General features: G+C 37.5%; 1 protein-coding gene across 10 annotated transcripts in view; it reads left to right on the plus strand.

Annotated features, from left to right (window-relative positions):
* baz2bb (bromodomain adjacent to zinc finger domain, 2Bb) overlaps window positions 1-16,361 on the plus strand; it is an 83,599-nt gene that overhangs the window by 32,114 nt on the left and 35,124 nt on the right. For 7 of the 10 annotated variants that reach the window (XM_039683294.2, XM_089133446.1, XM_089133451.1 and 4 more), the window contains 7 exons: window positions 2,781-2,867; window positions 6,352-6,540; window positions 9,218-9,367; window positions 11,310-11,473; window positions 11,802-11,996; window positions 14,009-14,359; window positions 14,669-15,086. In XM_039683294.2, the coding sequence (XP_039539228.2) occupies window positions 2,783-2,867; window positions 6,352-6,540; window positions 9,218-9,367; window positions 11,310-11,473; window positions 11,802-11,996; window positions 14,009-14,359; window positions 14,669-15,086 (1,552 nt within the window). In that variant the 5' untranslated portion in view covers window positions 2,781-2,782. The remainder of the gene's footprint in view (window positions 1-2,780; window positions 2,868-6,351; window positions 6,541-9,217; window positions 9,368-11,309; window positions 11,474-11,801; window positions 11,997-14,008; window positions 14,360-14,668; window positions 15,087-16,361) is intronic. The other 3 variants (XM_039683296.2, XM_089133447.1, XM_089133448.1) reach the window with 2 other exon arrangements.

Consider the following 16,361-nt stretch of genomic DNA (forward strand, 5'->3'; position numbering starts at 1 on the left):
AGCTTCAAACGACACCAGACGATGAATAAGGGTCGGATCTAGCGGCCCGTTGAGTCATGACTCGAAAAAAGATTTGTTCATTTTGATAAACGAGTTCGAACAGGAGAGTCACGAACCCTCATCACAGAACAGAGCAAGGCGAGTATTTGTGCTTATAAAACTTAAACTTTTTAATTTATTTTTTAAATGAGCGATCGTTTCGCTAGATCAGACCCTTATTCATCGTCTGATGTCGTTTAAAGCCCTTTGAAGCTGCACTGAAACTCTCATTTGGAACCGTTTGGACCCCATTGAAGTCCATTATATGGAGAAAAATCCTGGAATGTTAATCAAAAACCTTCATTTCTTTTCGACTGAAGAAAGAAAGACTTTGACATCTTGGATGACATGGGGGTGAGTAAATTATCAGCAAAAGTTGTTTTAAAAAATGAACTACTCCTTTAAAGAGAAATCAGACTCTTGTTAACAAACACAAGCATCTGACGGTCACCGTCTGCCCTCGTGGTCACTCAAGCCTTCGATTTGCCCTGGCTGTTTTCTCTTCCATCACTTTGACTCTATTATGTCCTTTTCTTCACTAGTAGTGTGTGCTACATCAACTGTGTGTCAATATCTGTTGCACTCCATGTCAAATTAATTCAGCAGTTAGTGCGCATTTAAGCTGTCGTCAATTTAAACGGACAGGACATCCCTCTATTGTTCATTTCCAGTGAAGCCATCCTATTGTCTGTAGTCTAATCTCATTATTATTACTAAAAAATCCACTGTTACGACTCAAACGGATTTTTGCAGATCATTATAACCCATATGTAGAATTTAGACTACAATAATACAAATGTAATACTGTTTATAATAAGTTTTTATATATTATGCATAAGCAATTGTAAAAAGATTAATTATGCAAACAAATGTTTACCTGTGTGAACACTTGGTTTCTGCTGAACACACACGGTATATTTAATAAGAAGAATAAATAAGTAGCCAATTAAAAATGTAAAATACAGTGTGATATCTACAGTATCTCTGGCTGTGCTTTGTGAAGAATTTCTTTTGTACAAGAAATGTGAAAAAAAATTAAATCAATTATAAACATGGTAGAGCTGGTGTAAATCTGTTTTTCACCTGTTAGAAACACGTTTAAGATTCTACAGAGGAAGAAGAAAAAGAGGATAAACCAACCATTATGGAAAATAAGACTGGTTTTAAATATGCATGCAAATTTCATCGGGTCATTTAGATGGAGTCTGTTTTATTTGTGCGTGTCAGCACCGCCCTCAGCCTGGTATCGCTTTTCATATGCAGGCCATGAAAAATCACAAATGATTTGTGTTTGTCAGTCGGTGTGATTCGCTGTAATGCAGATGCACCCCTGAGTGATAATGATGCTGACATTTGCATTCTGTAGGAGATGCATCTCAGTGCACTGCTACAAGAATTATACTCTCTCTCTGTGTGTGTGTGTGTGTGTGTGTGTGTGTGTGTGTGTGTGTGTGTGTGTGTGTGTTCGTCTTTCTTTTTTTTAACCTCTCTTGTTCTTAAGATTAAGATAAGATAAGCTTTGTTATGATAAAAAAGTGTTTAGATGACCATAGCATTGAAGAAAAATAAGTGGTTGTATTTTTTATTTATTTATTTCAATTTGTTAAATTTAAAACTGTAAAACAGAAACCATAATGAAAAATAAAAAATATTTTTTTTTGCCATTTAAATAATACTTGATTGAAGGAAAATATTCAACTTGTCATGAAAATTGTCACAATGCAAAAAATCTTTGTCTTAAGCAGATTTGTTTAAAAAAAATCTTATTTGTTTAAGTATTTTTAAATGCATTATTCATTTATTTTCAATACAACTATTCTTTTTTTTTTATCTGAATAAATGTAAAATAAACTGTAAAACAAAAAGCAATATGATGTATAAATATTTTAATAAATAATATTTTCAGTATTTTGGCATTATAATAATGCTTAATTGGATGAAAGTATTATTATTTGTCATGAAAAATGTCATAATGCAAAAAATCTGAATGGCCTTAAACATAAGAAATATTTTCTTATTTATTTATTAGTAAAATATGATTTGGCTTTGATAAAAGCTTTGTCGTGATTGAAACGGTTTAGATGCCCATAGCATTGAAGAAAAATCAGTGGGATTCATTCATTTGAAATAGTTATATTATTTCAAATATAAATATTTTTTGTTAAATATGAATAAATATATTTAAAAAAATTGTAAAACAAAAAAGCTATAATAATGTATAAATATTCTACATTCGTAAATCATGCAATATCTTAAAATTATACTTAATTGGAGAAAAATATTCTTAATTGTCATGAAAATTATCAATGCAAAAAAAAAAAATCTTAAAGCTAGTCATGGCCTCATATTTTCTTATGCATTCAATATTTATAAATCTAGTTCTATACATGTTCTTGACAGGTTTTGTGAGATTTCCCCATGTGGTGTGTGAGAGTGTGATTGCAGCTGATGGTCTGTGATGCTGCTGTTTTCTTTCATTGTTCATCACCAGAGACACACACTACTGAGCAGTGATGCCAGAACACAAGATATGAATGATAGATGCTCTTGTCTGCCACGTTCATACAAGGCTGTTGTTTCATTTAGACATTACTGGAAGTGTTTTCTTAGATGCTTTGGTTTTCTCACTGATGGCCGTTTGCATGATTATTGGTGGATTAGGCTAAACGGATGATGTTTGTGTGATTCTGGTGTGTGTGTGCATCGATCATTTATTGATTGTTCCTCATGTTATTTGTCAGATATGGATATGGAGACCTCCAGTCAGACCTCTATAAGAGCTTCGGCAAACCCAGAAGACTCGCCGGCAACAACACACAGCAAGAGCGGTAAGAAAACACACAGCTTTATCAAAACACAGAAACTCCCCTCAACAAGCTCATATTTTCAGTAAAATATGGTAACAACTGGATTGGATATAACTTTGGTGTTGGCTCAAACTATAGTATAGACTACAGAGTTTAGACTATAGACTATAGAGTATAGACTATAGAGTGTAGACTATAGAGTATAGACTATAGAGTATAAACTATAGACTATAGCATGGACTATAGAGTATGGACTAGAGTATAGACTATATAGAGCATGGACTATAGAGCATGGACTATGGACTATAGACAATGGACTATGGACTATAGAGTATAGACTATAGAGCATGGACTATAGAGCATAGACTATGGACTATAGAGTATGGGCTATAGAGTATGGACTATGGACTATAGAGTATGGACTATGGAGTATAGACTATATAGAGCATGGACTATAGAGCATAGACTATAGAGCATAGACTATAGAGCATAGAGTATAGAGCATAGACTATGGACTATAGAGTATGGACTATAGAGTATGGACTATAGAGTATAGACTATAGAGCATAGACTATAGAGCATGGACTATAGAGCATGGACTATAGAGCATGGACTATAGAGCATGGACTATAGAGCATAGACTATAGAGCATAGACTATAGACTATAGAGTATGGACTATAGAGTATGGACTATGCACTATAGAGTATGGACTATAGAGTATGGACTATGGAGTATAGACTATATAGAGCATGGACTATAGAGCATAGACCATAGAGCATAGACTATAGACAATGGACTATGGACTATAGAGTATAGACTATAGAGCATAGACTATAGAGCATGGACTATAGAGCATAGACTATAGAGCATAGACTATAGTGCATAGACTATAGAGCATAGACTATAGAGCATAGAGTATAGAGCATAGACTATGGACTATAGAGTATGGACTATAGAGCATGGACTATGGAGTATAGACTATATAGAGCATGGACTATAGAGCATAAACCATAGAGCATAGACTATAGACAATGGACTATGGACTATAGAGTATAGACTATAGAGCATAGACTATAGAGCATGGACTATAGAGCATAGACTATAGTGCATAGACTATAGAGCATAGAGTATAGAGCATAGACTATGGACTATAGAGTATGGACTATAGAGTATAGACTATAGAGCATGGACTATAGAGCATGGACTATAGAGCATAGACTATAGAGCATGGACTATAGAGCATGGACTATAGAGCATAGAATATAGAGCATGGACTATAGAGCATAGACTATAGAGCATGGACTATAGAGCATAGACTATAGAGCATAGACTATAGAGCATAGCCTATAAACTATAGAGTATAGACTATACAGTATAGACAATATGTGTATATTAGAGTTAATAATGATCAATTTCACTCAATTGCAAAGATTTTACTTATTTGCAAAGAAAGATAAATTAATCCTGATCTGCTTGACAAAATCACTCTCTTCAGATTTGGTCAGTCTTGGAAAAAATGTGTGAGAAAATTAAAAAATCTCCATTGACAAAAGTAGCCAATACAGAACGTGCATATTTGCTCAACATTTGCATACTGAATAATGATTGGTCATAATAAATATATATAATACACATTAGTCAATAAAACATTATATAAATTGACAGAAAAATCTCATGAGCCCAACAAAATAACGAATGCTACACTTGAGCTGATTATATTTATAACCTTTAAAATTGTGTACTATATTGAATCTGAGGATATGAAAAAAATACAGGACCAGTAAGACAATTATGACAAAATGTTTATTTGGCTGAATTATTCCTGCAATTTTTGTGAAAGATGATTGTGGTGAAGCAAAAACATTACACATACTTGGGGTTAACCCTACACTTAAAATAAAAAATAAAAATAATGTTTACTTGCCTCTTTGCGGGTCAGTTTTGATTATTCCAGTGCATTAGTATTTAAAGGCTGTTTGCAGATGTCTTTGCCTCTTGCAGTGGAGATGAGGGGGGAGGGAACCAGCCTTTCAGACGTTTATATTCACCGTCTCTTCCTGTATCGACAGGCCGGGCCTCAAAAGAGCTGACGTTAAATATGCAGCTCATTATAATGAGATTCAAAGCAAAGATGTGTTTTTTTTTCTCGCATGTAAGCGGCCATCACAGCAGCTCGGGGGACGAGGCCCTTTTTTGTGTCCCTTAAAGGGAATTTTTCCTGTGTCCAGCTTTTGTGGTCATTCTCTATTCCCTGCGAATCCCCCAGGAGTTTATCTGTGAACGACTTCAGGAAAAATGAAAGCATTCAGCCCGCCTTCAGCCCACCTAAGCAACGAAGAAAAATGGGAATTCATTGGTTTAGTAAATGTATGAAGGGCTATTAATTTGTGTATGCTATTTATAGAAGCAATGTTCATTACTGAAAGACAGTGTCATGAAATATCTATTCTCACGCAGGGCTCCAGACTAACTTTTTTCTCTAGGAGCGCTGTCGCCCCTGACTGAAGATTTTAGGAGCGCAAGCTGAAACTTTTAGGCAGTGTTGTAGTCGAGACCACCTCACTCGAGTCCGAGTTGACACCGAGTCCATAGAGAGTCGAGTCCGAGACCAGAGACGGTCGAGTCCGAGTCGAGACCGAGACCAGTGAGGGTTGATTACCTAATTTACTTTTATTTATTTAGAGAAATCCTTTTTTTTTTTTTTTACTGAATTTACTTAGAGTTTAAAAAATATGATCAGTTTAGGGTAAAAAGGCCACATAGTAGGTGGTGTTAAAAGTAATTTTATTAAAATTTGTCATGCGCAGTTGCGCACTAGAAAATCACCAATCACTGGGCGTTTCAATCAATTTAAAGAAATATTTTATTATTGTTATCATGAAAAATTATTATCATGAAAAATATTTTTAATTGAACTCGAGTGGACTCGGGAATAATTCTGAGTCCTAAAAAAAAAAAATGTTCGAGTACGAGTCAATTCCGAGTCCAAATGGACACGAGTCCATGACAAGACCAAGACCATTAAAATATGGTCTCGAGACCGAGTCCGAGACGAGTCCGAGTCTCGAGTACTACAACACTGCTTTTAGGGGCACACCTTAAAATAACAAATAGACTTAACGTACAGATATTACAATGCAGTTTTATTTTAAGTTCGCAGGGCTGCAGATTACAGGTCTTCACGGGTCCAAAAATTCATGCCCGAACCGGAAGACACCCGTAATGTGTTGCACGTCTATTATTTCAAAAGTTAAATTCAACAAATCAGATTGTGACTTCAAAACTCCTAAAGTGTTTCCAGAAAATTGTGCCATATGCATCAGACGAGATATCTGACTCGCTTTTAGTACTTTTATTAAAACAATAAAAACATGTTTCTCCGTTATATTTTTTTAAATAACATTATGTCATGTAAATCTACACAAATGACTGTGAATAGTCTGACGGGTTTTATGTATCCGACTGTTACACATGCATGAGATATTTTATGATTTCTCTCCTCAGGTCATTTGTTCCGAATGGTTGGCAATCAGGGCTTGGGAATTTCTTCAGTTTCCGGTGCCTTTCCCATGATCAATCACCCAGCCTTCAGTCTGCACTCCTCTTCTCCTGTCCGATCTGAATTCGGAGGTCTGGGAACTCTGGGAATGTCGGCCGCTTTGGCTGCCCACTCTCAGCTCGGCGCTTTGCCAGGTATGTTGTCCAAAAGATGCCATTAGATTTAGGTGAAATGATGCTAGTATACCATACCATACCATACCATCTTCTTCCGCTCATCCGGGGCCGGGTCGCGGGGGCAGCAGTCTAAGCAGAGATGCCCAGACTTCCCTCTCCCTAGACACTTCCTCCAACTCTTCTGGGGGGATACCGAGGCGTTCCCAGGCCAGCCGGGAGACATAGTCTCTCCAGCGTGTCCTAGGTCTTCCCCGGGGCCTCCGCCCAGTGGGACGTGCCCGGAACACCTCCCCAGGAAGGCGTCCAGGAGGCATTCGGAACAGATGCCCGAACCACCTCAGCTGACCCCTCTCGATGTGGAGGAGCAGCGGCTCTACTCTGAGCTCCTCCCGAGTGACCGAGCTTCTCACCCTATCTCTAAGGGATCGCCCAGCCACCCTGCGGAGAAAGCTCATTTCAGCCGCCTGTATCCGGGATCTTGTCCTTTCGGTCATGACCCAAAGCTCATGACCATAGGTGAGAGTAGGAACGTAGATTGACCGGTAAATCGAGAGCTTTGCCTTACGGCTCAGCTCCTTCTTCACCACAACAGATCGGTACATCGACCGCATTACTGCAGAAGCTGCACCGATCCGTCTGTCAATCTCCCGTTCCATCCTTCCCTCACTCGTGAACAAAACCCCAAGATACTTAAACTCCTCCACTTGAGGAAGGATCTCTCCACCAACCTGAAGTGGGCAAGCCACCCTTTTCCGGCTGAGGACCATGGCCTCGGATTTGGAGAAGCACCTCCATGCTAGTATATGATGCTAATCGAATCTCAATTCAAACACAAATGGGATTTTTCTTCCTAAAAGATGATTCACTGATTCACCTGCTGATCTACTGGGATTTTCACTCATGACCATCTCTAGGGTTTACAGAGAATGGTCATAAAGAGATCAAAAGTTCTGCTGGTAAAAATGCCTTGTGTAGGCCGGAGGTCAGATGAGAATGACCAGACTGGTTAAAGCTGAATAGTAACTCAAATAACCACTCGTTACAACCAGAAGAGCATCTCTGAACAAACAACACATCAAACCTTGAAGCAGACCGGCTCCAGCAGCAGAAAACACACACCGGTGACGCTCCTGTCCGCTAACAACAACAAACTGAGGCTACAATTCACCAAAACTGGACAAAAGAAGATTGGAAAAACGTTGTGTTGACTTCTGCTGCGACATTCAGATGGTCGGGTCAGAATTTGGTGTAAACGACATGAAAGCATGGATCCATCCTGCCTTGTATCAACAGTTAAGGCTGCTGCTAGTGTAGGGGTGTGTTATATATTTTCTTAGCACACTTTGGGCCCTTTGTACCTATTGAGCTTCGTTTAAACACCACAGCCTGCCTGAGTATAGTTGCTGACCTCTTTATGACCGCAGTGGACTGACGGCTACTTCCAGTTGGAAAACACCATGTCACAAAGCTCAAATCATCTCAAACTAGTTTCTTGACCATGACAGTGAGCTCACTAAACTCAAACAGCCTTCACGGTCACCAGATCTCAATCCAATAGAGCAGCTTTGGGACGTGGAGGAACTGGAGATTCGCAACTGTGATGTGATCATGTCCGTATGGACCAAAATCTCTGAGGGATGTTTCCAGCACCTTGTTGAATCTGTGCCGAAGAATTAAGCCAGTTCTGAAGGCAAAAGGGGGTCTACCTAATAAAGTGGCCACGAGCAACACAACAAATATTACCATGGACTATAAATATTTCTTAAGTAATTTAAGAACAGGTTTTACGCTAAAACAGGTTTTATCGTAGTTTTTGTCCAACTCCATTGACTTGACTTGGGCAAAATCTACAATAAAACCTGTTGGAAAGCATCTTTTGTAGAGATTTTTGTGTAAGCATATCAGTGAACACCCCAGACCATTTGATGAGTTTCACGTCTTTGTAAACTAAAGTTTAATACGTTTTAGGAAGGATTGTTCCAGTGCACCTACTGTATGCAACCATTGTGGAGGTGGGGGGGGGGGTGCAACCACAGAAACCAAAATTTCTCGGGACAACAGAATTTGTCCAAATTTCAATCTTAACCGTTATATTTCATCAGAAATTGTCTTAAAACAGGGCTTTAAGTGTAAAATACCGAACTAACCTTTTAAAGGAGTAGTTCACTTTTAAAAGAACTTTAGCTGATAATTTACTCACCCCCGTGTCATGCAAGATGTCCATGACATTCTTTCTTCAGTCGAAAAGAAATGAAGTTTTTGATGACAACACTCCAGGATTTTTCTCCATATAATGGACTTTAATGGGGTCCAAACGGTTCAAGGTCCAAAAGACACTTTCATTGCAAACTGCAAACTGTTTAAAGGACTTTAAACGATTCCAGACGATGAATAAGGGTCTTATCAAGCGAAACGAAAAATAAATAACAAAGTTTAAGTTTTAAAAGCTCAAATGCTTGCCTCAAATGCTTGTTCGTGACTCTCCTGTTCGAACTCGTTCATCAAAATGAACAAATCTTTTTTCGTGTCATTTGGTTCATTCAACGAACGAAATGAACGAATTGACTCGGAAAAAGATTCGTTCATTTTCACGAATCCACACTGAGGCCATGACATTTATGAGACCTTTAAGGAGAGATGGTCTCACACATCCTTTGAAATGTTAAATTGTATGTGCTCCTCTGTGTATCCTCAGATTGGTGGCGTTCTGTAGACGCTCAGGGTCAAGGGGCAGCGGCCTTTTTTCCTCATCTTCTGGGTCTGCCGGCATTATTCGGCACATCGTCGCTGAACCACGAGCAAAGCCTCCTTCAGTCTCATGCTCCCCGACGCACTCCCGCCAAAGGTGCGTTAATTACCCCTCATATTATTTTATTCCTAAAGCTAGTGAGCTGCTTACCTTGAGGGCATCGTTGTGATCCAATCATAAAGGCCGATCCATTATATGCACATAACTTCCTTTTTTTAGTCCGGTTCTCAAGGTAGCACCTGCTTGCTACTCACACTTTTTACGCAGCACACACTTATCCTAAAAGCTGTCGTCATCACTTTCCTCCTGACTGCTCTTCTCACTTTCTTCTTTTCTCTCGAACATGGTAGATGATGATGTTTTATTTAATTTTACTAAGACAACAACAGGAATATTAGGCTTCTGCCACCGAATGCATGGGCCGAAGTATACTGACAGACAACTGTTCACTTGTGACATAACCGAGAGAATACTTGCCCTTATTTTGTGTGTTTGTGTCCGTTCAAGCGCAAGTAAACCCGAAAGAGGAATCAATTTGGTGTTTGAGTGCCGTCTGAAACGCGCCTCTCTCTCTCATCTGCATGTGTGTGCTTCGGGACGGGTGTGTGAGGCTGTGCGCACACATAACAGCGTTTAAATCACCTCTTCCACGTTTAAAATCGTTTGAATGTGTAAATTGGCAAGACAAAAAACCGTCCAAACGATAAACTTTTAGCAGTTAATCCTCTAATCACATGTGCCGAACCGTGCGGATGACGGATCAACTACGATCCATTGCACCCCTAATAATAATGAACACACTTGATAATAATAATAATAATGAACACATCATCATGATTGCCATCTTATTTGAGTCCTCAAAAATGCAAAAAAAAATGTTGGTACGCAAAAGCGCTTCCCTCCACATTTTCTGCTGCGTAATCGTTTACTTTTACCACACCAGTTATGTGCATCCCTGAATATAAATATCTTGCCCTTTTAAGATATATTTATGCAAATACGAAGGAAGAATTGCTTTTATCCTTCTGAAATTCATAGTAGCAAAAATTCATAATATCCTTTTGGAATTATCCCTTCTATATTTACATGAATTATTTTAATCCTAATAAAATCTATGAAGTCTGCTGGCATGCACATGTTCAGATGTGAGATGCCTTATGCTTGTCTTGTCATATTGTTGCTGAATTGTTTGTATTCACTTCAGTCGTCTTCTTTTTTTTTTTTTTTAGCTTTCTATTCAGTTGTCTGCTAGACATAAATTCATTTATGAATTGTTTGCTTTTACAGCACCTTTTAAGCATTTTTTTCTTTTTAATAAGTGGGTATATTATTCATATACTGTATTTCATCATCATTCTGCAACATTTTGTAGTTGTAATTAAATTATTGTTTATTAAACTGTTGTAGTAACTTAATATCACATTTTAATCATGCTGATTTTTGGAGGAGAAAAACTGAAATGGCACTCTTCATGTGATTAACTACATAAAATGATATTAATATATACATTTTCTAACCCCCATATTTTGAATTTTGTGACCATTCACATGCATTCATAAATACATTTTAGGGTCTTGATGTTTGTCAATAATATGAAATATTTAATCCAGAAAGGACAAAACAAATGATAATGAATAGACCCAAAAGGTTCCATATAGAACCTTTTTCCTGGTTACAAAGAATCCTTAAAAAGGGTTCTGTATAGAACCTTTTAGGGGTTCCAAATACGTATAGAACCTTTTTAATCTATCTATCTATCTATCTATCTATCTATCTATCTATCTATCTATCTATCTATCTATCTATCTATCTATCTATCTATCTATCTATCTATCTATCTATCTATCTATCTATCTATCTATCTATCTATCTATCTATCTATCTATCTATCTATCTATCTATCTATCTATCTATCCTCACTGATCCTCACATTCACTGTTTTTAGATGACATGAGCTCGGTACTTGGTATATAAACGAAGCATAATCTATTTTACTGTACAGTCATACTGTAGCTGAAGATTTGTTTGTTTTCTAAAGCAGGGCTGAATGGCTCTGTAAATGGAAGAGCAAACTCGAGATCAGCCTCCTCCACACCCTCTCCAGCCCTCAAACCTCCAGATCAGACCAAGAACCTGAAAACCAGCCCGAAACCAGCACTGAACCAGCTCAAAGGGAAAACTAGACTCAAAACAAACGACCATGTAAGGATTACATGACGTTTGATCATCATTTACTGTCGTTCTAAACCCGTATGTTGTTGTATTTTCTAGTGGATCTCAAATGTTTCATTCAGTTAATTAGTTGACTTGTGTGTTAGTAGATTTAAACTGTTTAATATCGTCCTGATAGATGCAGCATTCATATCAGTGTGCTGTGAAACCACTCACTGCTGTTGACACTTTCTGTCAAATAATATCATCCAACGTTTTTTGGGACTATTTTTAGATTGTCATGTCAACTGGAAGGGTGACAGAAAGAAATTGTTTGTGTTTGCCTGCTCCTGTCGACTGACATTGCTCTTCCTGACAGAAGGTTCACAGCAAAGTGCCAGATGACTCCATCAACAGTGACAGCCAATCAGCATCCAGCTCTGACAGCTCCAGCGATGCTCTTAGCAGCTCTGACTCAGATGACTTGGAGGATGATGATGATGATGACGATGATCAGAGTGATGATAGTGTGGACTCGGAAAAGTGCGGAAAAGATCCGAAAGGTATCCGAAAGGTATGTGTGTCAGTGAAAAACAGTGTTCGTTTTTTATCCCAAGTTTAAACTATTAAAAAAATTAATTGAAATAGATGTTAGTGAAATACATGAATTAAACTGAAATAAAAAAGTGTAACACTTTACAATAAAATTCTATTTTTTTAACATTAGTTAACAATACGTCTAAAACATTTCTTAATCTTAGTTGTTCATTTCAACATTATACTAATACATTACATTACTAAAATGAAAAGTTGCTTTTATAATTTAATACATCTGAGAAAACATGAACGGCAGTATTTTTATTAACCAAACATGAACAAAGATAAATACTTTAACGGCATTCTGTTTTGCTCATTGTTAGTTAATGTTAACTAATGCGACCTTATTGTTAAGTGTTACCAATAAATTACAGATAAATAGAATTTATTCATCAATTTCAAAAACTGTATTTAGGTTCTCATGTTTTAAACCATTTATACTGTTTAAGCCTTTTATATCATAAAAGTATGGTAGTAGTATGCTATTCTGAAGGTAGCCTTTGATTTAGTAGTTATTAAAGGAGAACTCCGGTGCAAAATGAACCTTTGGTCTAATTACACATTGTTACCTAGTCAACCGTTACCTGAGATTTGTTTTCATGATTGCCGAATGTAAATAGTTTTATATATAAAAACAGTTTAGCCTATAACGCTAGTATATAGGGCATAGAGTAATGACAAATAAAAATCGCTTGTTATTACTTGGGTTGGGTATCGAGAATCGAGTATCGATTGGAACCGAGACTAACTTTTCGTTTTTCCCGGAATCGTTCAAAAGTTAAAATTTCGATTCCTAGTTTCGATATTCACAGTCCGCCGAGCGGAAGAAGAAACCGCTGAACAACACCAACGAAGAAGCGTCTACCGGAAGTGTTGGCATAACCACGCGAGTCGAATATGAGTACCTTACGTCGGCGATCCGAAGTGTGGCTTCACTTTTCTAAAAATGACGAAATCTCGGCAAAATGCAAAATTTGTGACAAAAGGAGTATTTTTACAGAGTATTTCCTTCATAAAGGATTATTTCCTTCAGAAAGGCCGTTGGTTAGCAAGGTTAGCTAAACTTTTTTGACCCTGCCTCTTAAAAGAATCGGAATCGAGAATCGTTAGGAACCGGAATTGAAACAAGGAATCGGAATCGGAATCAGAATCGTTCAAATTCAAACGATACCCAACCCTAATTATTACCACTAACAAGGCTCAAAATAGCCCCACAGCAACACGACAGCATAATAAGGGTCCCTACATTCAAACCGAAGCATTGAGAACTTTGTCAGTGTCCATACAGTTTAATAAGAAGATATTTTATACACACAGTCAACTTCGCGAGTACAGGAAGAAGCCATCTTGGAAAAATAGTCTCTACCAGTCGATCTACGAACACCGATCCATGTGCGCTGAACTGTGCAGAATCTCATATGGTCCGTTGTTTCCGGAAGAAACACAAACACAAACTATTTTCTTCTCTTCAATATGTACATGTAGACTACTGTTCGCGCTCACTTTATCACCTTATTCACATCTCACCAGCGCACTTGGATCGGCGTTCGTAGATCGACTGGTAGAGACTATTTTTCAAAGATTGCTTCTTCCTGTATTCGCGAAGTTGACTGTGTGTATAAAATATCTTCTTATTAAACTGTATGGACACTCAAGTTCTCAATGCTTCGGTTTGAATGTAGGGACCCTTATTATGCTGTCGTGTTACTGTGGGGCTATTTTGAGCCTTGTTAGTGGTAAAAATAAGTGATTTTTATTAGTCATTACTCTATGCCCCATATACTAGCGTTATCTATTTTTTATAGATAAAACTATTTACATTCGGCAATCATGAAAACAAATCTCAGATAACGGTTGACTAGGTAACAATGTGAAATTAGACCAAAGGTTCATTTTGTGCCGGAGTTCTCCTTTAATAAGAAATATTGTTATAAAAATCTTATTGCAAAATATGAATAACTTATTTAAATTATTTCACTCTCGTCCCAGCCGCCATCACACATCCAGGCCTTCAGGACCACGGAGGAGCCCAGCAAACAAACCAGTGTCATCCAGACCGCAGGGCTAGCAGCGAACGCAAAACCTCTTGCGTTAGTCACACAGCGGCACAGAGACCAGGACACACCGTCCCATAAAGACCTGCCTCTCTCCTTCACGAGGACCGTCTCGCACTCATCCTCTCCAAAACCACCTTCCCCCACCCCATCGCCGAAGCCTCCGTCTCAGTCTTTCTCTCCCACACCGAAATCCACTCCCCTGCAGGCGGAGCGTCTGAAGACGTGCAAGAATTACCTCGACCAGACCCTGCTGACCGTTAACAGCAGCAGCAAACTCAAACAGGTACAATTTCTTACATTTCTTTTATTATTGAAAGAATTGTGTTACAGTATTTTAATATTACTGTTGCATTATTTTGATCAAATAAATGCAGAGAATTACCAATCATTCTTTATCTGTAGTGTATATCATATATGCATAATGCAATTCCCAGCAGAAAACAATCTTCTATAATATAATAAAAACAATATATTCTAAATATTGTTTTGAATATATTAGTTGCATACATGTTCCTATACTTGTGCAAATCAAGGCTGTGAGTGAATGACAGATGAAGTAATTGCATCTCACTTCCGCTCTCTGTCCCATCAGCCATCACTACCTCAGAAGTCCATCAAACAGACCTTTCCTCCACCGTTGAGAGATGCACAGGAATCGCTCCTCTCGTCTCTTCCTAATGGGAAGCTCGGTCATCCCGGCGCGGTGCAGGACGCTCCTCTGGCCCTGATTACCAAACCCCGCTGCCAGAGCGCACGTGTCCCTGATAAAGCCACCAGCCCCACACACAACACCCCCATCAACCTCACCACCAGAGAGACGGGTCCGGCCCATACCTCACCCGGACTCAGTCTGACAGCAGGCAGAGGGAACGGCTGTAAAATAAGAGAGAGATCCTCATTGGTGGAGAACTTCAGGGGGGCGGAGTCTAACCTCCCCGACAATAAAGACTCCGATGACTCCTTAATGGAGGATGAGGACGAAAATGACGTTTCGAACGACAGTCTCTCAGGTCAGCGTGATGTTTAATCAATATTCATGGAGGTTTTGCTAATCTTTTTAATGAATTAACCCTTTCTTAATGGACCTGAGCTGACATGAACGGTTGTAGTTTTATTATCTAATGTTAACAAAGATTAATATTAGAAAAAAATATACAGTATTGCTCAAATAACTCTTTGAATGGACATAAAAAATCATTTCCACAAGATTATTTTGCTTTATTTCAGCATTATGCAATTCTGTTTTTCCAATTTAATGTACTTCTGTTGGGTCAACTTAATGTATTAAGGTTGATCCAACTTATTTACAATGGTTGGGCACAGCTTAATTTATTATTGTCAGTGAATTTAAAAATCTCCCTGATGTGATTCAGGTATTCAAATTCATAATATTCATTCGTCCAATACAATAAAATGTATTTTATAGTGTCACACTAATACATTTCTAGATTATACCCAATAGCACCTTAGCATCTTAAATTATAAGATTTGCATACTTCATCAAACTAAGCATTTACTGAAAGTATTGCTGAATCAGTTTTTATGCTCCACTCTTCTCCACAATGGTAACCCACATTAATTTAAATGGTAGTAATAATTGCAATGTACTTGAACATTAAACAGAATTACGCACTATAAAGTTCTCATTTTCTCAAAAACACATAAAATACCACTTAATTTAAGCATTTATTCTCTCTTAATTCAGCCATATGCAAAGCATGCTGGGAACTAAAAAGCACAGCCCAGTTTCAGTTAATGCAATACAAATTATTCATGTAATCAAGCACAAACGGATTAAGTAAACTTAAATTTTACGTATTTAAGCATAATCAAGATAAGTTTAAGCAATTTGAACAAGCAGCAAAAATCATTTTTTGAGTGGTTAATGCATTAACCAATAGGACGTTACTGTAAAGTATTACCATCTTTTGAGAGAAAAATTAATTGAAAGTGAAATACTATAACTATAACTATAAGTCAAATAAATATATGAAATATATACATATAAATATAAGTGAAATATATATATATATATATATATATAATGTGTATACAAAAGATTTTTTAAACTGTTTAGCAACTATTGTGTTAAATTTTATAAACAGTATTGCAAGTATTTTTTTTAAATATATTTTTAAACATTTTGAACAGAAGTAGCGTGCTAGTTCGATTCACAGTGAAATCGTATGCCATCAACAGTTAATTTCTTCCCATAAAACTCTTCCCAAAAATCTGCCAAATGCATAAACGTAAACCACCTCAGGTGGTAGTTGAGAAACATAAGA

Source organism: Pimephales promelas, chromosome 7 (assembly GCF_988280905.1).
Source record: "Pimephales promelas chromosome 7, fPimPro1.hap1.1, whole genome shotgun sequence".
Lineage (NCBI taxonomy): Eukaryota > Metazoa > Chordata > Actinopteri > Cypriniformes > Leuciscidae > Pimephales > Pimephales promelas.